The sequence below is a fragment of the Chiloscyllium punctatum genome, chromosome 7 (assembly GCF_047496795.1).
Source record: "Chiloscyllium punctatum isolate Juve2018m chromosome 7, sChiPun1.3, whole genome shotgun sequence".
NCBI classification, from domain to species: domain Eukaryota; kingdom Metazoa; phylum Chordata; class Chondrichthyes; order Orectolobiformes; family Hemiscylliidae; genus Chiloscyllium; species Chiloscyllium punctatum.
Window position 1 is genome coordinate 29,006,788 of NC_092745.1, and position 26,089 is coordinate 29,032,876.

Here is a 26,089-nt window from a genome sequence, read left to right on the forward strand (position 1 = left end):
CTGCTGTTAAACACTGACCCCCACTCTCTGACTGATGTTAAACAATGTCCCCCACACCCTGACTGCTGTTAAACACTGTCCCCACTCTCTGACTGCTGTTAAACACTGTCCCCACTCTCTGACTGCTGTTAAACACTGTCCCCCACTCCCTGTCTGCTGTTAAACACTGTCCCCCTCTCTCTGACTGCTGTTAAACACTGTCCCCACTCTCTGACTGCTGTTAAACACTGTCCCCCACTCCCTGTCTGATGTTAAACAATGTCCCCCACTCCCTGTCTGCTGTTAAACACTGTCCCCCACTCCCTGACTGCTGTTAAACACTGTCCCCCACTCCCTGTCTGCTGTTAAACACTGTCCCCCTCTCTCTGACTGCTGTTAAACACTGTCCCCACTCTCTGACTGCTGTTAAACACTGTCCCACTCTCTGACTGTTGTTAAACACCGTCCCCACTCTATGACTGCTGTTAAACACCGTCCCCCACTCCCTGTCTGCTGTGAAACACTGTCCCCACTCTCTGACTGCTGTTAAACACTGTCCCACTCTCTGACTGCTGTTAAACACTGTCCCCACTCTCTGACTGCTGTTAAACACTGTCCCCACTCTCTGACTGCTGTTAAACACTGTCCCCCACTCCCTGTCTGCTGTTAAACACTGTCCCCCTCTCTCTGACTGCTGTTAAACACTGTCCCCACTCTCTGACTGCTGTTAAACACTGTCCCCCACTCCCTGTCTGATGTTAAACCATGTCCCCCACACCCTGTCTGCTGTTAAACACTGTCCCCACACTCTGACTGCAGTTAAACCCTGTCCCCACTCTCTGACTGCTGTCAAACACCGTCCCCACTCTCTGACTGCTGTTAAACACTGTCCCACTCTCTGACTGCTGTTAAACACTGTCCCCCACTCCCTGTCTGCTGTTAAACACTGTCCCCACTCCCTGTCTGCTGTTAAACACTGTCCCCACTCTCTGATTGCTGTTAAACACTGTCCCCACTCTCTGACTGCTGTTAAACACTGTCCCCCACTCCCTGTCTGCTGTTAAACACTGTCCCCACTCCCTGTCTGCTGTTAAACACTGTCCCCACTCTCTGACTGCTGTTAAACACTGTCCCCCACTCCCTGTCTGCTGTTAAACACTGTCCCCACTCCCTGTCTGATGTTAAACACAGTCCCCCACACTCTGACTGCTGTTAAACACTGTCCCCACTCTCTGACTGCTGTTAAACCCTGTCCCCACTCTCTGACTGCTGTGAAACACGGTCGCCACTCTCTGACAGCTGTTAAACACTGTCCCACTCTCTGACTGCTGTTAAACACTGTCCCCACTCTCTGACTGTTGTTAAACACTGTCCCCCACTCCCTGTCTGCGGTTAAACACTGTCCCCACTCTCTGACTGCTGTTAAACACTGTCCCCACTCTCTGACTGCTGTTAAACACTGTCCCCACTCTCTGACTGCTGTTAAACACTGTCCCCCACTCTCTGACTGCTGCTAAACACCGTCCCCACTCTCTGACTGCTGTTAAATACTGTCCCCACTCTCTGTCTGCTGTTAAACACTGTCCCCACTCTCTGTCTGCTGTTAAACACTGTCCCCACTCTCTGTCTGCTGTTAAACACTGTCCCCCAATCCCTGTCTGCTGTTAAACTTTGTCCCCACACCCTGTCTGCTGTTAAACACTGACCCCCACTCTCTGACTGCTGTCAAACACCGTCCCCACTCTCTGACTGCTGTTAAACACTGTTCCCACTCTCTGTCTGCTGTTAAACACTGTCCCCACTCTCTAACTGCTGTTAAACACTGTCCCACTCTCTGACTGCTGTTAAACACTGTCCCACTCTCTGACTGCTGTTAAACACTGTCCCCACTCTCTGACTGCTGATAAACCCTGTCCCCACTCTCTGACTGCTGTTAAACACTGTCCCCACTCTCTGACTGCTGTTAAACACTGTCCCCACTCTCTGACTGCTGTTAAACCCTGTCCCCACTCTCTGACTGCTGTTAAACACTGTCCCACTCTCTGACTGTTGTTAAACACCGTCCCCACTCTATGACTGCTGTTAAACACCGTCCCCCACTCCCTGTCTGCTGTTAAACCCTGTCCCCACTCTCTGACTGATGTTAAACCCTGTCCCCACTCTCTGACTGCTGTGAAACACTGTCCCCACTCTCTGACTGCTGTTAAACACTGTCCCCACTCTCTGACTGCTGTTAAACACTGTCCCCACTCTCTGACTGCTGTTAAACACTGTCCCCCACTCCCTGTCTGATGTTAAACAATGTCCCCCACACCCTGTCTGCTGTTAAACACTGTCCCCACACTCTGACTGCTGTTAAACCCTGTCCCCACTCTCTGACTGCTGTTAAACACTGTCCCCCACTCCCTGTCTGCTGTCAAACACCGTCCCCACTCTCTGACTGCTGTTAAACACTGTTCCCACTCTCTGACTGCTGTGAAACACTGTCCTCACTCTCTGACTGCTGTTAAACACTGTCCCACTCTCTGACTGCTGTTAAACACTGTCCCCACTCTCTGACTGCTGTTAAACACTGTCCCCCACTCCCTGTCTGATGTTAAACACAGTCCCCCACACTCTGACTGCTGTTAAACACTGTCCCCACTCTCTGACTGCTGTGAAACACGGTCCCCACTCTCTGACTGCTGTTAAACCCTGTCCCCACTCTCTGACTGCTGTGAAACACGGTCCCCACTCTCTGACTGCTGTTAAACTCTGTCCCACTCTCTGACTGCTGTTAAACACTGTCCCCACTCTCTGACTGTTGTTAAACACTGTCCCCCACTCCCTGTCTGCGGTTAAACACTGTCCCCACTCTCTGACTGCTGTTAAACACTGTCCCCCAATCCCTGTCTGCTGTTGAACTTTGTCCCCACTCCTTGTCTGCTGTGAAACACTGTCCCCAATCTCTGACTGCTGTTAAACACTGTCCCCACACCCTGTCTGCTGTTAAACACTGACCCCCACTCTCTGACTGATGTTAAACAATGTCCCCCACACCCTGTCTGCTGTTAAACATTGTCCCCACTCTCTGACAGCTGTTAAACACTGTCCCCGCACTCTGACTGCTGTTAAACACTGTTCCCACTCTCTGACTGCTGTTAAACACAGTCCCCCACACTCTGACTGCTGTCAAACACCGTCCCCACTCTCTAACTGCTGTTAAACACTGTCCCCCACTCCCTGTCTGCTGTTAAACCTTGTCCCCACTCTCTGACTGCTGTTAAACACTGTCCCCCACTCCCTGTCTGCTGTTAAACACTGTCCCCACACTCTGGCTGCTGTTAAACACTGTCCCCTCTCTCTGACTGCTGTTAAACACTGTCCCCCACTCCATGTCTGATGTTAAACAATGTCCCCCACTCCCTGTCTGCTGTTAAACCCTGTCCCCACTCTCTGACTGCTGTGAAACACCGTCCCCACTCTCTGACTGCTGTTAAACACTGTTCCCACTCTCTGTCTGCTGTTAAACACTGTCCCCACTCTCTAACTGCTGTTAAACACTGTCCCACTCTCTGACTGCTGTTAAACACTGTCCCACTCTCTGACTGCTGTTAAACACTGTCCCCACTCTCTGACTGCTGTTAAACACTGTCCCACTCTCTGACTGCTGTTAAACACTGTCCCACTCTCTGACTGCTGTTAAACACTGTCCCACTCTCTGACTGCTGTTAAACACTGTCCCACTCTCTGACTGCTGATAAACCCTGTCCCCACACTCTGACTGCTGTTAAATACTGTCCCCACTCTCTGACTGCTGTTAAACACTGTCCCACTCTCTGACTGCTGTTAAACCCTGTCCCACTCTCTGACTGCTGTTAAACACTGTCCCCACTCTCTGACTGCTGTTAAACACTGTCCCCACTCTCTGACTGCTGTTAAACCCTGTCCCCACTCTCTGACTGCTGTTAAACACTGTCCCACTCTCTGACTGTTGTTAAACACCGTCCCCACTCTATGACTGCTGTTAAACACCGTCCCCCACTCCCTGTCTGCTGTGAAACACTGTCCCCACTCTCTGACTGCTGTTAAACACTGTCCCACTCTCTGACTGCTGTTAAACACCGTCCCCACTCCCTGTCTGCTGTTAAACACTGTCCCCCTCTCTCTGACTGCTGTTAAACACTGTCCCCACTCTCTGACTGCTGTTAAACACTGTCCCCCACTCCCTGTCTGATGTTAAACCATGTCCCCCACACCCTGTCTGCTGTTAAACACTGTCCCCCTCTCTCTGACTGCTGTTAAACACTGTCCCCACACTCTGACTGCTGTTAAACCCTGTCCCCACTCCCTGTCTGCTGTTAAACACTGTCCCCCTCTCTCTGACTGCTGTTAAACACTGTCCCACTCTCTGACTGCTGTTAAACACTGTCCCCACTCCCTGTCTGCTGTTAAACACTGTCCCCCTCTCTCTGACTGCTGTTAAACACTGTCCCCACACTCTGACTGCTGTTAAACCCTGTCCCCACTCTCTGACTGCTGTCAAACACCGTCCCCACTCTCTGACTGCTGTTAAACACTGTCCCACTCTCTGACTGCTGTTAAACACTGTCCCCACTCTCTGACTGTTGTTAAATACTGTCCCCAATCTCTGATTGCTGTTAAACACTGTCCCCACTCTCTGACTGCTGTTAAACACTGTCCCCCACTCCCTGTCTGATGTTAAACACAGTCCCCCACACTCTGACTGCTGTTAAACACTGTCCCCACTCTCTGACTGCTGTTAAACCCTGTCCCCACTCTCTGACTGCTGTGAAACACGGTCCCCACTCTCTGACTGCTGTTAAACACTGTCCCACTCTCTGACTGCTGTTAAACACTGTCCCCACTCTCTGACTGTTGTTAAACACTGTCCCCCACTCCCTGTCTGCGGTTAAACACTGTCCCCACTCTCTGACTGCTGTTAAACACTGTCCCCACTCTCTGACTGCTGTTAAACACTGTCCCCACTCTCTGACTGCAGTTAAACACTGTCCCCACTCTCTGACTGCTGCTAAACACCGTCCCCACTCTCTGACTGCTGTTAAACACTGTCCCCACTCTCTGTCTGCTGTTAAACACTGTCCCCACTCTCTGTCTGCTGTTAAACACTGTCCCCACTCTCTGTCTGCTGTTAAACACTGTCCCCCAATCCCTGTCTGCTGTTAAACTTTGTCCCCACTCCATGTCTGCTGTTAAATACTGTCCCCAATCTCTGATTGCTGTTAAACACTGTCCCCACACCCTGTCTGCTGTTAAACACTGACCCCCACTCTCTGACTGCTGTCAGACACCGTCCCCACTCTCTGACTGCTGTTAAACACTGTTCCCACTCTCTGTCTGCTGTTAAACACTGTCCCCACTCTCTAACTGCTGTTAAACACTGTCCCACTCTCTGACTGCTGTTAAACACTGTCCCACTCTCTGACTGCTGTTAAACACTGTCCCCACTCTCTGACTGCTGATAAACCCTGTCCCCACTCTCTGACTGCTGTTAAACACTGTCCCCACTCTCTGACTGCTGTTAAACACTGTCCCCACTCTCTGACTGCTGTTAAACCCTGTCCCCACTCTCTGACTGCTGTTAAACACTGTCCCACTCTCTGACTGCTGTTAAACACCGTCCCCACTCTATGACTGCTGTTAAACACCGTCCCCCACTCCCTGTCTGCTGTTAAACCCTGTCCCCACTCTCTGACTGATGTTAAACCCTGTCCCCACTCTCTGACTGCTGTGAAACACTGTCCCCACTCTCTGACTGCTGTTAAACACTGTCCCACTCTCTGTCTGCTGTGAAACACTGTCCCCACTCTCTGACTGCTGTTAAACACCGTCCCCACTCCCTGTCTGCTGTTAAACACTGTCCCCCTCTCTCTGACTGCTGTTAAACACTGTCCCCACTCTCTGACTGCTGTTAAACACTGTCCCCCACTCCCTGTCTGATGTTAAACCATGTCCCCCACACCCTGTCTGCTGTTAAACACTGTCCCCCTCTCTCTGACTGCTGTTAAACACTGTCCCCACACTCTGACTGCTGTTAAACCCTGTCCCCACTCCCTGTCTGCTGTTAAACACTGTCCCCCTCTCTCTGACTGCTGTTAAACACTGTCCCACTCTCTGACTGCTGTTAAACACTGTCCCCACTCCCTGTCTGATGTTAAACACTGTCCCCCTCTCTCTGACTGCTGTTAAACACTGTCCCCACACTCTGACTGCTGTTAAACCCTGTCCCCACTCTCTGACTGCTGTCAAACACCGTCCCCACTCTCTGACTGCTGTTAAACACTGTCCCACTCTCTGACTGCTGTTAAACACTGTCCCCACTCTCTGACTGTTGTTAAATACTGTCCCCAATCTCTGATTGCTGTTAAACACTGTCCCCACTCTCTGACTGCTGTTAAACACTGTCCCCCACTCCCTGTCTGATGTTAAACACAGTCCCCCACACTCTGACTGCTGTTAAACACTGTCCCCACTCTCTGACTGCTGTTAAACCCTGTCCCCACTCTCTGACTGCTGTGAAACACGGTCCCCACTCTCTGACTGCTGTTAAACACTGTCCCACTCTCTGACTGCTGTTAAACACTGTCCCCACTCTCTGACTGTTGTTAAACACTGTCCCCCACTCCCTGTCTGCGGTTAAACACTGTCCCCACTCTCTGACTGCTGTTAAACACTGTCCCCACTCTCTGACTGCTGTTAAACACTGTCCCCACTCTCTGACTGCAGTTAAACACTGTCCCCACTCTCTGACTGCTGCTAAACACCGTCCCCACTCTCTGACTGCTGTTAAACACTGTCCCCACTCTCTGTCTGCTGTTAAACACTGTCCCCACTCTCTGTCTGCTGTTAAACACTGTCCCCACTCTCTGTCTGCTGTTAAACACTGTCCCCCAATCCCTGTCTGCTGTTAAACTTTGTCCCCACTCCATGTCTGCTGTTAAACACCGTCCCCACTCTATGACTGCTGTTAAACACCGTCCCCCACTCCCTGTCTGCTGTTAAACCCTGTCCCCACTCTCTGACTGATGTTAAACCCTGTCCCCACTCTCTGACTGCTGTGAAACACTGTCCCCACTCTCTGACTGCTGTTAAACACTGTCCCACTCTCTGACTGCTGTTAAACACTGTCCCCACTCTCTGACTGCTGTTAAACACTGTCCCCACTCTCTGACTGCTGTTAAACACTGTCCCCCACTCCCTGTCTGCTGTTAAACACTGTCCCCCTCTCTCTGACTGCTGTTAAACACTGTCCCCACTCTCTGACTGCTGTTAAACACTGTCCCCCACTCCCTGTCTGATGTTAAACCATGTCCCCCACACCCTGTCTGCTGTTAAACACTGTCCCCACACTCTGACTGCTGTTAAACCCTGTCCCCACTCTCTGACTGCTGTCAAACACCGTCCCCACTCTCTGACTGCTGTTAAACACTGTCCCACTCTCTGACTGCTGTTAAACACTGTCCCCACTCTCTGACTGTTGTTAAACACAGTCCCACTCTCTGACTGCTGTTAAACACTGTCCCCACTCTCTGACTGCTGTTAAACACTGTCCCCCACTCCCTGTCTGATGTTAAACACAGTCCCCCACTCCCTGTCTGATGTTAAACCATGTCCCCCACACCCTGTCTGCTGTTAAACACTGTCCCCACACTCTGACTGCTGTTAAACCCTGTCCCCACTCTCTGACTGCTGTCAAACACCGTCCCCACTCTCTGACTGCTGTTAAACACTGTCCCACTCTCTGACTGCTGTTAAACACTGTCCCCACACTCTGACTGCTGTTAAACACTGTTCGCCACTCTCTGACTGCTGTTAAACGCTGAACCCCACTCTCTGACTGCTGTTAAACACTGTCCCCACTCTCTGACTGCAGTTAAACACTGTCCCCACTCTCTGACTGCAGTTAAACACTGTCCCCACTCTCTGACTGCTGCTAAACACCGTCCCCACTCTCTGACTGCTGTTAAACACTGTCCCCACTCTCTGTCTGTTGTTAAACACTGTCCCCACTCTCTGTCTGCTGTTAAACACTGTCCCCCAATCCCTGTCTGCTGTTAAACTTTGTCCCCACTCCTTGTCTGCTGTTAAATACTGTCCCCACTCTCTGATTGCTGTTAAACAATGTCCCCCACACCCTGTCTGCTGTTAAACACTGTCCCCACTCCCTGTCTGCTGTTAAACAATGTCCCCCACTCTCTGACTGCTGTTAAACACTGTCCCCACTCCCTGTCTGCTGTTAAACAATGTCCCCCACTCTCTGACTGCTGTTAAACACTGTTCCCACTCTCTGACTGCTGTTAAACACTGTCCCCACTCTCTGACTGCTGTTAAACACTGTCCCCCTCTCTCTGACTGCTGTTAAACACTGTCCCCACTCTCTGACTGCTGTTAAACACTGTCCCCCACTCCCTGTCTCCTGATAAACACTGTCCCCACTCCCTGTCTGATGTTAAACACTGTCCCCCACGCCCTGTCTGCTGTTAAACATTGTCCCCACTCTCTGACTGCTGTTAAACCCTGTCCCCACTCTCTGACTGCTGTTAAACACTGTCCCCCACTCCCTGTCTGCTGATAAACACTGTCCCCACTCCCTGTCTGATGTTAAACACTGTCCCCCACTCCCTGTCTGCTGTTAAACACTGTCCCCCTCTCTCTGACTGCTGTTAAACACTGTCCCCACTCTCTGACTGCTGTTAAACACTGTCCCACTCTCTGACTGTTGTTAAACACCGTCCCCACTCTATGACTGCTGTTAAACACCGTCCCCCACTCCCTGTCTGCTGTGAAACACTGTCCCCACTCTCTGACTGCTGTTAAACACTGTCCCACTCTCTGACTGCTGTTAAACACTGTCCCCACTCTCTGACTGCTGTTAAACACTGTCCCCACTCTCTGACTGCTGTTAAACACTGTCCCCCACTCCCTGTCTGCTGTTAAACACTGTCCCCCTCTCTCTGACTGCTGTTAAACACTGTCCCCACTCTCTGACTGCTGTTAAACACTGTCCCCCACTCCCTGTCTGATGTTAAACCATGTCCCCCACACCCTGTCTGCTGTTAAACACTGTCCCCACTCTCTGATTGCTCTTAAACACTGTCCCCACTCTCTGACTGCTGTTAAACACTGTCCCCCACTCCCTGTCTGCTGTTAAACACTGTCCCCACTCCCTGTCTGCTGTTAAACACTGTCCCCACTCTCTGACTGCTGTTAAACACTGTCCCCCACTCCCTGTCTGCTGTTAAACATGTCCCCACTCCCTGTCTGATGTTAAACACAGTCCCCCACACTCTGACTGCTGTTAAACACTGTCCCCACTCTCTGACTGCTGTTAAACCCTGTCCCCACTCTCTGACTGCTGTGAAACACGGTCCCCACTCTCTGACTGCTGTTAAACACTGTCCCACTCTCTGACTGCTGTTAAACACTGTCCCCACTCTCTGACTGTTGTTAAACACTGTCCCCACTCTCTGACTGTTGTTAAACACTGTCCCCCACTCCCTGTCTGCGGTTAAACACTGTCCCCACTCTCTGACTGCTGTTAAACACTGTCCCCCACTCCCTGTCTGCGGTTAAACACTGTCCCCACTCTCTGACTGTTGTTAAACACTGTCCCCCACTCCCTGTCTGCGGTTAAACACTGTCCCCACTCTCTGACTGCTGTTAAACACTGTCCCCACTCTCTGACTGCTGTTAAACACTGTCCCCACTCTCTGACTGCTGTTAAACACTGTCCCCACTCTCTGACTGCTGCTAAACACCGTCCCCACTCTCTGACTGCTGTTAAACACTGTCCCCACTCTCTGTCTGCTGTTAAACACTGTCCCCACTCTCTGTCTGCTGTTAAACACTGTCCCCCAATCCCTGTCTGCTGTTAAACTTTGTCCCCACACCCTGTCTGCTGTTAAACACTGACCCCCACTCTCTGACTGCTGTCAAACACCGTCCCCACTCTCTGACTGCTGTTAAACACTGTTCCCACTCTCTGTCTGCTGTTAAACACTGTCCCCACTCTCTAACTGCTGTTAAACACTGTCCCACTCTCTGACTGCTGTTAAACACTGTCCCCACTCTCTGACTGCTGATAAACCCTGTCCCCACTCTCTGACTGCTGTTAAACACTGTCCCCACTCTCTGACTGCTGTTAAACACTGTCCCCACTCTCTGACTGCTGTTAAACCCTGTCCCCACTCTCTGACTGCTGTTAAACACTGTCCCACTCTCTGACTGTTGTTAAACACCGTCCCCACTCTATGACTGCTGTTAAACACCGTCCCCCACTCCCTGTCTGCTGTTAAACCCTGTCCCCACTCTCTGACTGATGTTAAACCCTGTCCCCACTCTCTGACTGCTGTGAAACACTGTCCCCACTCTCTGACTGCTGTTAAACACTGTCCCCACTCTCTGACTGCTGTTAAACACTGTCCCCACTCTCTGACTGCTGTTAAACACTGTCCCCCACTCCCTGTCTGATGTTAAACAATGTCCCCCACACCCTGTCTGCTGTTAAACCCTGTCCCCACTCTCTGACTGCTGTTAAACACTGTCCCCCACTCCCTGTCTGCTGTCAAACACCGTCCCCACTCTCTGACTGCTGTTAAACACTGTTCCCACTCTCTGACTGCTGTGAAACACTGTCCTCACTCTCTGACTGCTGTTAAACACTGTCCCACTCTCTGACTGCTGTTAAACACTGTCCCCACTCTCTGACTGCTGTTAAACACTGTCCCCCACTCCCTGTCTGATGTTAAACACAGTCCCCCACACTCTGACTGCTGTTAAACACTGTCCCCACTCTCTGACTGCTGTGAAACACGGTCCCCACTCTCTGACTGCTGTTAAACCCTGTCCCCACTCTCTGACTGCTGTGAAACACGGTCCCCACTCTCTGACTGCTGTTAAACTCTGTCCCACTCTCTGACTGCTGTTAAACACTGTCCCCACTCTCTGACTGTTGTTAAACACTGTCCCCCACTCCCTGTCTGCGGTTAAACACTGTCCCCACTCTCTGACTGCTGTTAAACACTGTCCCCCAATCCCTGTCTGCTGTTAAACTTTGTCCCCACTCCTTGTCTGCTGTGAAACACTGTCCCCAATCTCTGACTGCTGTTAAACACTGTCCCCACACCCTGTCTGCTGTTAAACACTGACCCCCACTCTCTGACTGATGTTAAACAATGTCCCCCACACCCTGTCTGCTGTTAAACATTGTCCCCACTCTCTGACAGCTGTTAAACACTGTCCCCGCACTCTGACTGCTGTTAAACACTGTCCCCACATTCTGACTGCTGTTAAACACTGTTCCCCACTCTCTGACTGCTGTTAAACGCTGTCCCCACACTCTGACTGCTGTTAAACACTGTCCCCCACTCCCTGTCTGATGTTAAACACTGTCCCCCACTCCCTGTCTGATGTTAAACAATGTCCCCCACTCTCTGACTGCTGTTAAACACTGTCCCCACACTCTGACTGCTGTTAAACACTGTCCCCCATTCCCTGTCTGATGTAAAACACTGTCCCCCACTCCCTGTCTGATGTTAAACAATGTCCCCCACTCTCTGACTGCTGTTCAACATTGTCCCCACTCTCTGACAGCTGTTAAACACTGTCCCCACACTCTGACTGCTGTTAAACGCTGAACCCCACTCTCTGACTGATGTTAAACAATGTCCCCCACACCCTATCTGCTGTTAAACATTGTCCCCACTCTCTGACAGCTGTAAAACACTGTCCCCCACTCCCTGTCTGATGTTAAACAATGTCCCCCACTCCCTGTCTGCTGTTAAACACTGTCCCCCACTCCCTGTCTGATGTTAAACAATGTCCCCCACTCCCTGTCTGCCGTTAAACACTGTCCCCACACTCTGACTGCTGTCAAACACCGTCCCCACTCTCTGACTGCTGTTAAACACTGTTCCCACTCTCTGACTGCTGTTAAACACAGTCCCCCACACTCTGACTGCTGTCAAACACTGTCCCCACTCTCTGACTGCTGTCAAACACCGTCCCCACTCTCTAACTGCTGTTAAACACTGTCCCCCACTCCCTGTCTGCTGTTAAACCTTGTCCCCACTCTCTGACTGCTGTTAAACACTGTCCCCCACTCCCTGTCTGCTGTTAAACACTGTCCCCCACACCCTGTCTGCTGTTAAACCTTGTCCCCACTCTCTGACAGATGTTAAATACTGTCCCCCACTCCCTGTCTGCTGTTAAACACTGTCCCCACACTCTGGCTGCTGTTAAACACTGTCCCCTCTCTCTGACTGCTGTTAAACACTGTCCCCCACTCCCTGTCTGATGTTAAACAATGTCCCCCACTCCCTGTCTGCTGTTAAACCCTGTCCCCACTCTCTGACTGCTGTGAAACACCGTCCCCACTCTCTGACTGCTGTTAAACACTGTTCCCACTCTCTGTCTGCTGTTAAACACTGTCCCCACTCTCTAACTGCTGTTAAACACTGTCCCACTCTCTGACTGCTGTTAAACACTGTCCCACTCTCTGACTGCTGTTAAACACTGTCCCCACTCTCTGACTGCTGTTAAACACTGTCCCACTCTCTGACTGCTGTTAAACACTGTCCCCACTCTCTAACTGCTGTTAAACACTGTCCCACTCTCTGACTGCTGTTAAACACTGTCCCACTCTCTGACTGCTGATAAACCCTGTCCCCACACTCTGACTGCTGTTAAATACTGTCCCCACTCTCTGACTGCTGTTAAACACTGTCCCACTCTCTGACTGCTGTTAAACCCTGTCCCACTCTCTGACTGCTGTTAAACACTGTCCCCACTCTCTGACTGCTGTTAAACACTGTCCCCACTCTCTGACTGCTGTTAAACCCTGTCCCCACTCTCTGACTGCTGTTAAACACTGTCCCACTCTCTGACTGTTGTTAAACACCGTCCCCACTCTATGACTGCTGTTAAACACCGTCCCCCACTCCCTGTCTGCTGTGAAACACTGTCCCCACTCTCTGACTGCTGTTAAACACTGTCCCACTCTCTGACTGCTGTTAAACACTGTCCCCACTCCCTGTCTGCTGTTAAACACTGTCCCCCTCTCTCTGACTGCTGTTAAACACTGTCCCCACTCTCTGACTGCTGTTAAACACTGTCCCCCACTCCCTGTCTGATGTTAAACCATGTCCCCCACACCCTGTCTGCTGTTAAACACTGTCCCCACACTCTGACTGCTGTTAAACCCTGTCCCCACTCTCTGACTGCTGTCAAACACCGTCCCCACTCTCTGACTGCTGTTAAACACTGTCCCACTCTCTGACTGCTGTTAAACACTGTCCCCACTCTCTGACTGTTGTTAAATACTGTCCCCAATCTCTGATTGCTGTTAAACACTGTCCCCACTCTCTGACTGCTGTTAAACACTGTCCCCCACTCCCTGTCTGATGTTAAACACAGTCCCCCACACTCTGACTGCTGTTAAACACTGTCCCCACTCTCTGACTGCTGTTAAACCCTGTCCCCACTCTCTGACTGCTGTGAAACACGGTCCCCACTCTCTGACTGCTGTTAAACACTGTCCCACTCTCTGACTGCTGTTAAACACTGTCCCCACTCTCTGACTGTTGTTAAACACTGTCCCCCACTCCCTGTCTGCGGTTAAACACTGTCCCCACTCTCTGACTGCTGTTAAACACTGTCCCCACTCTCTGACTGCTGTTAAACACTGTCCCCACTCTCTGACTGCAGTTAAACACTGTCCCCACTCTCTGACTGCTGCTAAACACCGTCCCCACTCTCTGACTGCTGTTAAACACTGACCCCACTCTCTGTCTGCTGTTAAACACTGTCCCCACTCTCTGTCTGCTGTTAAACACTGTCCCCCAATCCCTGTCTGCTGTTAAACTTTGTCCCCACTCCTTGTCTGCTGTTAAATACTGTCCCCAATCTCTGATTGCTGTTAAACACTGTCCCCACACCCTGTCTGCTGTTAAACACTGACCCCCACTCTCTGACTGCTGTCAAACACCGTCCCCACTCTCTGACTGCTGTTAAACACTGTTCCCACTCTCTGTCTGCTGTTAAACACTGTCCCCACTCTCTAACTGCTGTTAAACACTGTCCCACTCTCTGACTGCTGTTAAACACTGTCCCACTCTCTGACTGCTGTTAAACACTGTCCCCACTCTCTGACTGCTGATAAACCCTGTCCCCACTCTCTGACTGCTGTTAAACACTGTCCCCACTCTCTGACTGCTGTTAAACACCGTCCCCACTCTCTGACTGCTGTTAAACACTGTCCCCACTCTCTGACTGCTGTTAAACCCTGTCCCCACTCTCTGACTGCTGTTAAACACTGTCCCACTCTCTGACTGCTGTTAAACACCGTCCCCACTCTATGACTGCTGTTAAACACCGTCCCCCACTCCCTGTCTGCTGTTAAACCCTGTCCCCACTCTCTGACTGATGTTAAACACTGTCCCCACTCTCTGACTGCTGTGAAACACTGTCCCCACTCTCTGACTGCTGTTAAACACTGTCCCACTCTCTGACTGCTGTTAAACACTGTCCCCACTCCCTGTCTGCTGTTAAACACTGTCCCCCTCTCTCTGACTGCTGTTAAACACTGTCCCCACTCTCTGACTGCTGTTAAACACTGTCCCCCACTCCCTGTCTGATGTTAAACCATGTCCCCCACACCCTGTCTGCTGTTAAACACTGTCCCCACACTCTGACTGCTGTTAAACCCTGTCCCCACTCTCTGACTGCTGTCAAACACCGTCCCCACTCTCTGACTGCTGTTAAACACTGTCCCACTCTCTGACTGCTGTTAAACACTGTCCCCACTCTCTGACTGTTGTTAAATACTGTCCCCAATCTCTGATTGCTGTTAAACACTGTCCCCACTCTCTGACTGCTGTTAAACACTGTCCCCCACTCCCTGTCTGATGTTAAACACAGTCCCCCACACTCTGACTGCTGTTAAACACTGTCCCCACTCTCTGACTGCTGTTAAACCCTGTCCCCACTCTCTGACTGCTGTGAAACACGGTCCCCACTCTCTGACTGCTGTTAAACACTGTCCCACTCTCTGACTGCTGTTAAACACTGTCCCCACTCTCTGACTGTTGTTAAACACTGTCCCCCACTCCCTGTCTGCGGTTAAACACTGTCCCCACTCTCTGACTGCTGTTAAACACTGTCCCCACTCTCTGACTGCTGTTAAACACTGTCCCCACTCTCTGACTGCAGTTAAACACTGTCCCCACTCTCTGACTGCTGCTAAACACCGTCCCCACTCTCTGACTGCTGTTAAACACTGACCCCACTCTCTGTCTGCTGTTAAACACTGTCCCCACTCTCTGTCTGCTGTTAAACACTGTCCCCCAATCCCTGTCTGCTGTTAAACTTTGTCCCCACTCCTTGTCTGCTGTTAAATACTGTCCCCAATCTCTGATTGCTGTTAAACACTGTCCCCACACCCTGTCTGCTGTTAAACACTGACCCCCACTCTCTGACTGCTGTCAAACACCGTCCCCACTCTCTGACTGCTGTTAAACACTGTTCCCACTCTCTGTCTGCTGTTAAACACTGTCCCCACTCTCTAACTGCTGTTAAACACTGTCCCACTCTCTGACTGCTGTTAAACACTGTCCCACTCTCTGACTGCTGTTAAACACTGTCCCCACTCTCTGACTGCTGATAAACCCTGTCCCCACTCTCTGACTGCTGTTAAACACTGTCCCCACTCTCTGACTGCTGTTAAACACTGTCCCCACTCTCTGACTGCTGTTAAACACTGTCCCCACTCTCTGACTGCTGTTAAACCCTGTCCCCACTCTCTGACTGCTGTTAAACACTGTCCCACTCTCTGACTGCTGTTAAACACCGTCCCCACTCTATGACTGCTGTTAAACACCGTCCCCCACTCCCTGTCTGCTGTTAAACCCTGTCCCCACTCTCTGACTGATGTTAAACACTGTCCCCACTCTCTGACTGCTGTGAAACACTGTCCCCACTCTCTGACTGCTGTTAAACACTGTCCCACTCTCTGACTGCTGTTAAACACTGTCCCCACTCTCTGACTGCTGTTAAACACTGTCCCCACTCTCTGACTGCTGTTAAACACTGTCCCCCACTCCCTGTCTGCTGTTAAACACTGTCCCCCTCTCTCTGACTGCTGTTAAACACTGTCCCCACTCTCTGACTGCTGTTAAACACTGTCCCCCACTCCCTGTCTGATGTTAAACCATGTCCCCCACACCCTGTCTGCTGTTAAACACTGTCCCCACACTCTGACTGCTGTTAAACCCTGTCCCCACTCTCTGACTGCTGTCAAACACCGTCCCCACTCTCTGACTGCTGTTAAACACTGTCCCACTCTCTGACTGCTGTTAAACACTGTCCCCACTCTCTGACTGTTGTTAAACACAGTCCCACTCTCTGACTGCTGTTAAACACTGTCCCCACTCTCTGACTGCTGTTAAACACTGTCCCCCACTCCCTGTCTGATGTTAAACACAGTCCCCCACACTCTGACTGCTGTTAAACACTGTCCCCACTCTCTGACTGCTGTTAAACCCTGTCCCCACTCTCTGACTGCTGTGAAACACGGTCCCCACTCTCTGACTGCTGTTAAACACTGTCCCACTCTCTGACTGCTGTTAAACACTGTCCCCACTCTCTGACTGTTGTTAAACACTGTCCCCCACTCCCTGTCTGCTGTTAAACACTGTCCCCACTCTCTGACTGCTGTTAAACACTGTCCCCACTCTCTGACTGCTGTTAAACACTGTCCCCACTCTCTGACTGCAGTTAAACACTGTCCCCACTCTCTGACTGCAGTTAAACACTGTCCCCACTCTCTGACTGCTGCTAAACACCGTCCCCACTCTCTGACTGCTGTCAAACACCATCCCCACTCTCTGACTGCTGTCAAACACTGTCCCCACTCTCTGACTGCTGTTAAACACTGTCCCCCACTCCCTGTCTGCTGTTAAACACTGTCCCCACTCTCTGACTGCTGTTAAACACTGTCCCCACTCTCTGTCTGCTGTTAAACACTGTCCCCCAATCCCTGTCTGCTGTTAAACTTTGTCCCCACTCCTTGTCTGCTGTTAAATACTGTCCCCAATCTCTGATTGCTGTTAAACACTGTCCCCACACCCTGTCTGCTGTTAAACACTGACCCCCACTCTCTGACTGATGTTAAACAATGTCCCCCACACCCTGTCTGCTGTTAAACATTGTCCCCACTCTCTGACAGCTGTTAAACACTGTCCCCACACTCTGACTGCTGTTAAACACTGTTCCCCACTCTCTGACTGCTGTTAAACGCTGAACCCCACTCTCTGACTGCTGTTAAACACTGTCCCCACTCTCTGACTGCAGTTAAACACTGTCCCCACTCTCTGACTGCAGTTAAACACTGTCCCCACTCTCTGACTGCTGCTAAACACCGTCCCCACTCTCTGACTGCTGTTAAACACTGTCCCCACTCTCTGTCTGCTGTTAAACACTGTCCCCACTCTCTGTCTGCTGTTAAACACTGTCCCCCAATCCCTGTCTGCTGTTAAACTTTGTCCCCACTCCTTGTCTGCTGTTAAATACTGTCCCCACTCTCTGATTGCTGTTAAACAATGTCCCCCACACCCTGTCTGCTGTTAAACACTGTCCCCACTCCCTGTCTGCTGTTAAACAATGTCCCCCACACCCTGTCTGCTGTTAAACACTGTCCCCACTCCCTGTCTGCTGTTAAACACTGTCCCCACTCTCTGACTGCTGTTAAACACTGTTCCCCACTCTCTGACTGCTGTTAAACAATGTCCCCCACTCCCTGTCTGCTGTCAAACACCGTCCCCACTCTCTGACTGCTGTTAAACACTGTTCCCACTCTCTGACTGCTGTTAAACACTGTCCCCACTCTCTGACTGCTGTTAAACACTGTCCCCCTCTCTCTGACTGCTGTTAAACACTGTCCCCACTCTCTGACTGCTGTTAAACACTGTCCCCCACTCCCTGTCTCCTGATAAACACTGTCCCCACTCCCTGTCTGATGTTAAACACTGTCCCCCACGCCCTGTCTGCTGTTAAACATTGTCCCCACTCTCTGACTGCTGTTAAACCCTGTCCCCACTCTCTGACTGCTGTTAAACACTGTCCCCACTCTCTGACTGCTGTTAAACACTGTCCCCCACTCCCTGTCTGCTGATAAACACTGTCCCCACTCCCTGTCTGATGTTAAACACTGTCCCCCACTCTCTGTCTGCTGTTAAACACTGTCCCCCACTCCCTGTCTGCTGTTAAACACTGTCCCCACTCCCTGTCTGCTGTTAAACACTGTCCCCACTCCCTGTCTGCTGTTAAACACTGTCCCCCACTCCCTGTCTGCTGTTAAACTCTGTCCCCCACTCCCTGTCTGCTGTTAAACACTGTCCCCACTCTCTGACTGCCGTTAATGACCGTCACCGCTCTCTGACTTCACTTGAACTTTGCACCTTTAAACACCTTCACTGTTCTGTGACTGCTGTTATACATAATCCCCGCACTCTCTCTGTTATTAATCATCATCACTGCTGTTGCCTGACTTCACGATGTGTGACCCATACAGATATTAAGTCATTTTGTGCAGTTTTCTCACTTCAACTCTAAAATGCTCCCCTCTCTGATCTCCTCTGGCGTATTTCCGTTTTGACATGCCATTGAGCTTATCCTTCAATCAGGCAGTTGGTCATACCTGAAACACTGTGATGATCGCAGCGGGAAAAGTGTCAAAGTTGGTTGGCGGGGTGCCATCCTCAAAGTTGAACCTGTGGAGTAAGTGAAGAAGTGGAATGGTCACGTCGGGCCCAGAGAGGGAAACCGTGTCAGTCTGCGATTTTTAACATTGAGAAAATATAACAGTGAGTGGTGTCGACCAAATTGAGTGCATCGATGGAGGGTAAAGTGTGTGGGTGATACTCACTGTCCACCAAAGAGCTGCATCCCCAGCAGTGCAAACACAACGATGAAGAGAAAGAGAAGGAACAGCAGACTGATGATGGATTTCATTGAACTCATTAAGGAAACGACCAGGTTGCGCAGTGATGCCCAGTACCTGAGGAACATCAAAGGAAGGCATTATCAGAGGCAGGAACAGCACAGTGAGGAACACACAAAATATAAACCTGCTGCTCACACGTGTGGGAAACCAGTGAGGAACTGGTGCAACTGTCTGTGTGGGGAAACCAGTGAGGAGCTGGGGGCAGTCTCTGTGTGGGGAAACCAGTGAGGAGCTGGGGCCAGTTTCTCTGTGGGGAAACCAGTGAGGAGCTGGGGCCAGTCTCTGTGTAGGGAGACCAGTGAGGAGCTGGGGCCAGTCTCTGTGTGGGGAAACCAGTGAGGAACTGGGGCCAGTCTCTGTGTGGGGAAACCAGTGAGGAGCTGGGGCCAGTCTCTGTGTAGGGAGACCAGTGAGGAGCTGGGGCCAGTCTCTCTGTGGGGAAACCAGTGAGGAGCTGAGGCCAGTCTCTCTGTGGGGAAACCAGTGAGGAGCTGGGGCCAGTCTCTCTGTGGGGAAACCAGTGAGGAGCTGGGGCCAGTCTCTGTGTAGGGAGACCAGTGAGGAGCTGGGGCCAGTCTCTGTGTGGGGAAACCAGTGAGGAGCTGGGGCCAGTCTCTGTGTGGGGAAACCAGTGAGGAGCTGGGGCCAGTCTCTCTGTGGGGAAACCAGTGAGGAGCTGGGGCCAGTCTCTCTGTGGGGAAACCAGTGAGGAGCTGGGGCCAGTCTCTCTGTGGGGAGACCAGTGAGGAGCTGGGGCCAGTCTCTCTGTGGGGAAACCAGTGAGGAGCTGGGGCCAGTCTCTCTGTGGGGAAACCAGTGAGGAGCTGGGGCCAGTCTCTGTGTGGGGAAAACAGTGAGGAGCTGGGGCCAGTCTCTGTGTGGGGAAACCAGTGAGGAGCTGGGGCCAGTCTCTCTGTGGGGAAACCAGTGAGGAGCTGGGGCCAGTCTCTCTGTGGGGAAACCAGTGAGGAGCTGGGGCCAGTCTCTCTGTGGAGAAACCAGTGAAGAGCTGGGGCCAGTCTCTCTGTGGGGAAACCAGTGAGGAGCTGGGGCCAGTCTCTCTGTGGGGAAACCAGTGAGGAGCTGGGGCCAGTCTCTCTGTGGGGAAACCAGTGAAGAGCTGGGGCCAGTCGCTCTGTGAGGAAACCAGTGAGGAGCTGGGGCCAGTCTCTCTGTGGGGAAACCGGTGAGTAGCTGGGGCCAGTCTCTGTGGGGAAACCAGTGAGGAGCTGGGGCCAGTCTCTATGTGGGGAAACCAGTGAGGAACTGGGGCCAGTGTCTGTGTGGGGAAACCAGTGAGGAGCTGGGGCCAGTCTCTCTGTGGGGAAACCAGTGAGGAGCTGGGGCCAGTCTCTCTGTGGGGAGACCAGAGAGGAGCTGGGGCCAGTCTCTCTGTGGGGAAACCAGTGAGGAGCTGGGGCCAGTCTCTCTGTGGGGAAACCAGTGAGGAGCTGGGGCCAGTCTCTCTGTGGAGAAACCAGTGAAGAGCTGGGGCCAGTCTCTCTGTGGGGAAACCAGTGAGGAGCTGGGGCCAGTCTCTCTGTGGGGAAACCAGTGAGGAGCTGGGGCCAGTCTCTCTGTGGAGAAACCAGTGAAGAGCTGGGGCCAGTCTCTCTGTGGGGAAACCAGTGAGGAGCTGGGGCCAGTCTCTGTGGGGAAACCAGTGAGGAGCTGGGGCCAGTCTCTGTGGGGAAACCAGTGAGGAACTGGGGCCAGTCTCTCTGTGGGGAAACCAGTGAGGAGCTGGGGCCAGTCTCTGTGTGGGGAAAACTGTGAGGAGCTGGGGCCAGTCTCTGTGTGGGGAAACCAGTGAGGAGCTGGGGCCAGTCTCTGTGTGTGGGGAAACCAGTGAGGAGCTGGGGCCAGTCTCTGTGTGGGGAAACCAGTGAGGAGCTGGGGCCAGTCTCTCGATGGGGAAACCAGTGAGGAGCTGGGGCCAGTCTCTGTGTGGGGAAACCAGTGAGGAGCTGGGGCCATCTCTCGATGCGGAAACCAGTGAGGAGCTGGGGCCAGTCTCTCTGTGGGGAAACCAGTGAGGAGCTGGGGCCAGTCTCTGTGTGGGGAAACCAGTGAGGAGCTGGGGCCAGTCTCTGTGTGTGGGGAAACCAGTGAGGAGCTGGGGCCAGTCTCTGTGTGGGGAAACCAGTGAGGAGCTGGGGCCAGTCTCTCTGTGGGGAAACCAGTGAGGAGCTGGGGCCAGTCTCTCTGTGGGGAAACCAGTGAAGAACTGGGGCCAGTCTCTCTGTGGGGAAACCAGTGAGGAGCTGGGGCCAGTCTCTGTGTGGGGAAACCAGTGAAGAGCTGGGGCCAGTCTCCGAATGGGGAAACCAGTGAGGAGCTGGGGCCAGTCTCTCTGTGGGGAAACCAGTGAGGTGCTGGGGCCAGTCTCTGTGGGGAAACCAGTGAGGAACTGGGGCCAGTCTCTGAATGGGGAAACCAGTAAGGGGCTGGGGCCAGTCTCTGTGGGGAAACCAGTGAGGAACTGGGGCCAGTCCCTGAATGGGGAAACCAGAGAGGAGCTGGGGCCAGTCTCTGTGTGGGGAAACCAGTGAGGAGCTGGGGCCAGTCTCCGAATGGGGAAACCAGTGAGGAGCTGGGGCCAGTCTCTCTGTGGGGAAACCAGTGAGGTGCTGGGGCCAGTCTCTGTGGGGAAACCAGTGAGGAACTGGGGCCAGTCTCTGAATGGGGAAACCAGTAAGGGGCTGGGGCCAGTCTCTGTGGGGAAACCAGTGAGGAACTGGGGCCAGTCCCTGAATGGGGAAACCAGAGAGGAGCTGGGGCCAGTCTCTGTGTGGGGAAACCAGAGAGGAGCTGGGGCCAGTCTCTGAATGGGGAAACCAGTGAGGAGCTGTGGCTCAGAGTCTTTCCCTGTTGCTGAGAAGGGTAGGGGGGAAGAGGAGCAGAGCATTAGTCATTAGGGGCTGCATAGTTAGGGGGACGGATAAAAGGTTCTGTGGGAATGAGAGAAGGAGACTCACGGTTGGTGTGTTGCCTCCCAGGTGGCAGGGTTCGTGATGTCTCTGATCATGTTTTTGGGATGCTGGAGGGGGAAGGTGAGTAGCCCCAAGTCGTGGATTTAAGGCAGGAGCTAGTGTGGAAGCTTAGAACTAGAACAAACAGAGCTCTTATCTCTGGTTCGTTGCCCGGGCCACGTGCTATCGAGGTGAGAAGGAGGGAGAGAGAGGGGTCGAACACGTGGCTACAGGGATGGTGCAGGAGAGAGGGATTCAGATACCTGGGTAACTGGGGCTCATTCTGGGGTAGGTGGGACTTATACAAATAGGATAGTCTACACCTCAACCAGATGAGTACCAATATCCTGGGTGGGGCGGAGAGAAATTTATTAATGCTCTTCGGGAGGGTTTAAACGAAATCAACAGGGGGATGGGAACCTAAATTGTAGTTCCAGTGTCCAGGAGGTTGTGAGGACTGAGCTCAGAAATCAAGTTTCCAGCTCGCAAGAGTTCACCAGCAAGCAGAAAAGTGTTTGAGGTGTGCCTACATCAACGCCAGGAGCATCCAGAATAAGGTGGGTGAACGTGCAGCATGGGTTGGTAACTGGGACTTCAATGTGGTGGCCATTTTGGAAACATGGATAGAGCAGGGACAGGAATGGTTGTTGCAGGTTCTGGGGTTTAGATGTTTCAGTAAGATCAGGAAAGATGGTACAAGAGGGAGAAGTGTGGCATTGTTAGTCAAGGACAGTATGACGGTGACAGAAAGAACATTTGAGGAAGTGTTGACTGAGGTAGTATGGGCTGAGGTTAGAAACAGGAAAGGAGAGGTCACCCTGTTGGGAGTTTTCAATCACCTCCGACTATTTCCGGAGATGTAGAGGAAAGGATAGCAAAGATGATTCTGGATAGGAGCGAAAGTAATAGGGTAGTTGTAATGGGTACTTTAACTTTCCAAATACTGACTGGAAACGCGATATTTCGAGTACTTTACATGGTTCAATTTTTGTCCAATGTTTGCAGGAGGGTTTCCTGACACAGTCTGTGGACAGGCCAACCAGGGGCGAGGCCACACCCTTTGTACCGGGTAATGAACCCGGCCAGGTGTTAGATTTGGAGGTCGGTGAGCACTTTGGTGATAGTGACCACAATTTGGTTATGTTTACTTTAGTGATGGAAAGGAATAGGTATATACTGCAGGGCAAGAGTTATAGCTGTGGGGAAGGCAATTATGATGCGATGAGGCATGATTTAGGATGCATTTGGGAAGGAAACTGCAGTTAGATGGGCTTCAGATTGGTTTCACTGGTTAGCGCAACATCAAGGGCCGAAAGGCCTGCACTGCGCTGGAATGTTCTGCTAAGAATCTAACCATTAGTCCAGTACTTTTTATTCCTGTTGCTCCTTCCAACGTGAATCACCTCACACTTTTCTCCATTAAACTCCATTTGCCATCTCTCAGCCCAGCTCTGCAGCTTAGCGAAGTCCCTTTGGAACCTACAACATCCTTCTGCACTATCCACAACCCCACCGACCTTAGTGTCATCAGCAAATTTACGAAGTCATTCTTCTACTCTCTCGTCCGGTCATTTATAAAAATGACAAACAGCAGGGGCCCCAAAACAGACCCTTGCAGTACACCACTAGGAACTGAACTACAGGATGAACATTTCCCATCAATCACCACCTTCTGTCTTCTTTCAGCGAGCCAAGTTCTGATCCAAACCACTAAATCATCCTCAATCCCGTGCCTCTGTATTTTGTGCAATAAGATAAAAACAATGACTGCAGATGCTGGAAACCAGATTCTGGATTAGTGGTGCTGGAAAAGCACAGCAGTTCAGGCAGCATCCAAGTAGCTTCGAAATCGACGTTTCGGGCAAAAGCCCTTCATCAGGAATAAAGGCAGTGAGCCTGAAGCATGGAGAGATAAGCTAACGCTTCAGGCTCACTGCCTTTATTCCTGATGAAGGGCTTTTGCCGAAAACGTCGATTTCGAAGCTACTCGGATGCTGCCTGAACTGCTGTGCTCTTCCAGTACCACTAATCCAGAATTTTGTGCAACAGCCTTCCATGGGGAACCTTATCAAATGCCTTACTGAAATCCATATACACCACATCAACCACATTACCCTCATCCACCTGTTTGGTCACCTTCTCAAAGAACTCAGTAAGGTTTGTGAGGCACGACCTAACCTTCACAAAACCATGCTGACTGTCCCTAATCAATTTATTTCTTTGTAGATGATTATAAATCTTATCTCTTATAATCCTTTCCAACACTTTACCCACAACCGAAGTAAGGCTCACTGGTCTATAATTACCAGGGTTGTCTCTACTCCCCTTCTTCAACAAGAGGACAACATTTGCTATCCTCCAATCTTCCGGCACTATCCCTGTAGACAATTACGACATAAAGATCAAAGCCAAAGGCTCAGCAATCTCCTCCTTGGCTTCCCAAGGAATCCTCGAATAAATCCCTCCCTGGCTGCCTGGGGGACTTTGCTATTTTCACACTTTCCAGAATTGCTAACACCTCCTCCTTGTGAACCTCAATCCTGTCTAGTGCAGAAACCTGTATCTCAGTATTCTCCTCGACAACGTTGTCTTTTTCCACTGTGAATACTGATAAAAAATATGCATTTAGCGCTTCCCCATCTCCTCTGACTCCACGTGCAACTTCACATTACTGTCTTCGATTGGCCCTAATCTTACTCTCGTCATTCTTTTATTTCTGAAATACCTGTAGAAAGCTTTAGGGTTTTTCTTGATCCTTTCAGCCAATGATTTCTCATGTCCCCTCCTGGCTCTTCTTAGCTCCCTCTTTAGGTCTTTCCTGGCTAACCGGTAACTCTCAAGCACCCTAACTGAGCCTTCACATCTCACCCTAACATAAGCCTTCTTCTTCCTCTTGACAAGAGCTTCAACTTCTTTAGTAACCACTGCTCCCTTGCTTGATCACTTCCTCCCTGTCTGACAGGTACATACTCATCAAGGACATGCAGTAGCTGTTCCTTGAATAATCTCTACATTTCAATTGTGCCCATCCCCTGCAGGTTCCTTCCCCATCTTATGCATCCTAAATCTTGCCTAATCGCACTGTAATTGCCTTTCCCTCAGCTGTAACCATTGCCCTGTGGTATATACCTATCCCTTTCCATCGCTAAAGTAAACATAACCGAATTGTGGTCACTATCACCAAAGTGCTCACCTACCTCCAAATCTAACACCTGGCCGGGTTCATTACCCAGTACCAAATCTAATGTGGCCTCGCCCCTTGTTGGCCTGTCTACATATTGTGTCAGGAAACCCTTTTGCACATTTGCTAGCATAGATTAGCAGAGAGATCTCAGTGTCCACGTACATAGATCCCTGAAAGATGCCACCCAGGTTTATAAGGTTGTTAAAAAGGTGTGTTAACTTTTATTGGCAGAGGAATTGAGTTTCGGAACTATGAGGTCACGCTGCAGATGTACAAAGCTCTGGTGCGGCTGCACTTGGAGTATTGCGTACAGTTCTGGTCACCGCAATATGGGAAGGATGTGGAAGCTTTGGAAAGGGTTCAGAGGAGATTCACTAAGATGTTGCCTGGTATGGAAGGAAGATCTTGTGAGGAAAGGCTGAGGGAGCTGGGGCTGTTTTCGTTAGAGAGAAGGTTGAGAGGTGACTTAATAGAGACATATAAGATAATCAGAGGGTTAGATTGGGTGGACAGGGAGAGCCTTTTACCTCGGATAGTGATGGCTAGCACGAGGGAGCATAGCTTTAAATTGAGGGGTGATAGATATAGGACAGATGTCAGAGGTAATTTCTTTACTCAGAGAGTAGTAGGGGCATGGAACGCACTGCTTGCAACAGTAGTAGACTTGCCAATTTTAAGGACATTTAAATGGTCATTGGATGAACATATGGCTGAAAATGGAATAGTGTAGGGTAGATGGGCTTCAGATTGGTTCCACAGCTCAGTGCAACATCGAGGGCCAAAGGGCCTGTACTGCGCTGTAATATTCTATATTCGAATGTAGTAAGAAGCTGGTACCAGTATTTGTGTGGGGAAACCAGTGAGGAACTGATTCCCGTGTCTGTGTGGGGAAATCAGGAAGAAACTGGTAAGAGTGTACAGGTGAAGTTGTGAGGA

At 51.2% G+C, this 26,089-nt stretch overlaps 1 protein-coding gene across 1 annotated transcript in view; it reads right to left on the reverse strand.

Annotated features, from left to right (window-relative positions):
• The window catches only part of LOC140479529 (probable voltage-dependent R-type calcium channel subunit alpha-1E), a 1,102,593-nt gene that overhangs the window by 664,002 nt on the left and 412,502 nt on the right, over window positions 1-26,089 (reverse strand). The window contains exons 16-17 of the mRNA XM_072573344.1: window positions 18,920-19,051; window positions 18,692-18,764 (exon numbers count right to left, since the gene is read on the reverse strand). Coding sequence (XP_072429445.1) covers window positions 18,692-18,764; window positions 18,920-19,051 — 205 coding nt within the window. The remainder of the gene's footprint in view (window positions 1-18,691; window positions 18,765-18,919; window positions 19,052-26,089) is intronic.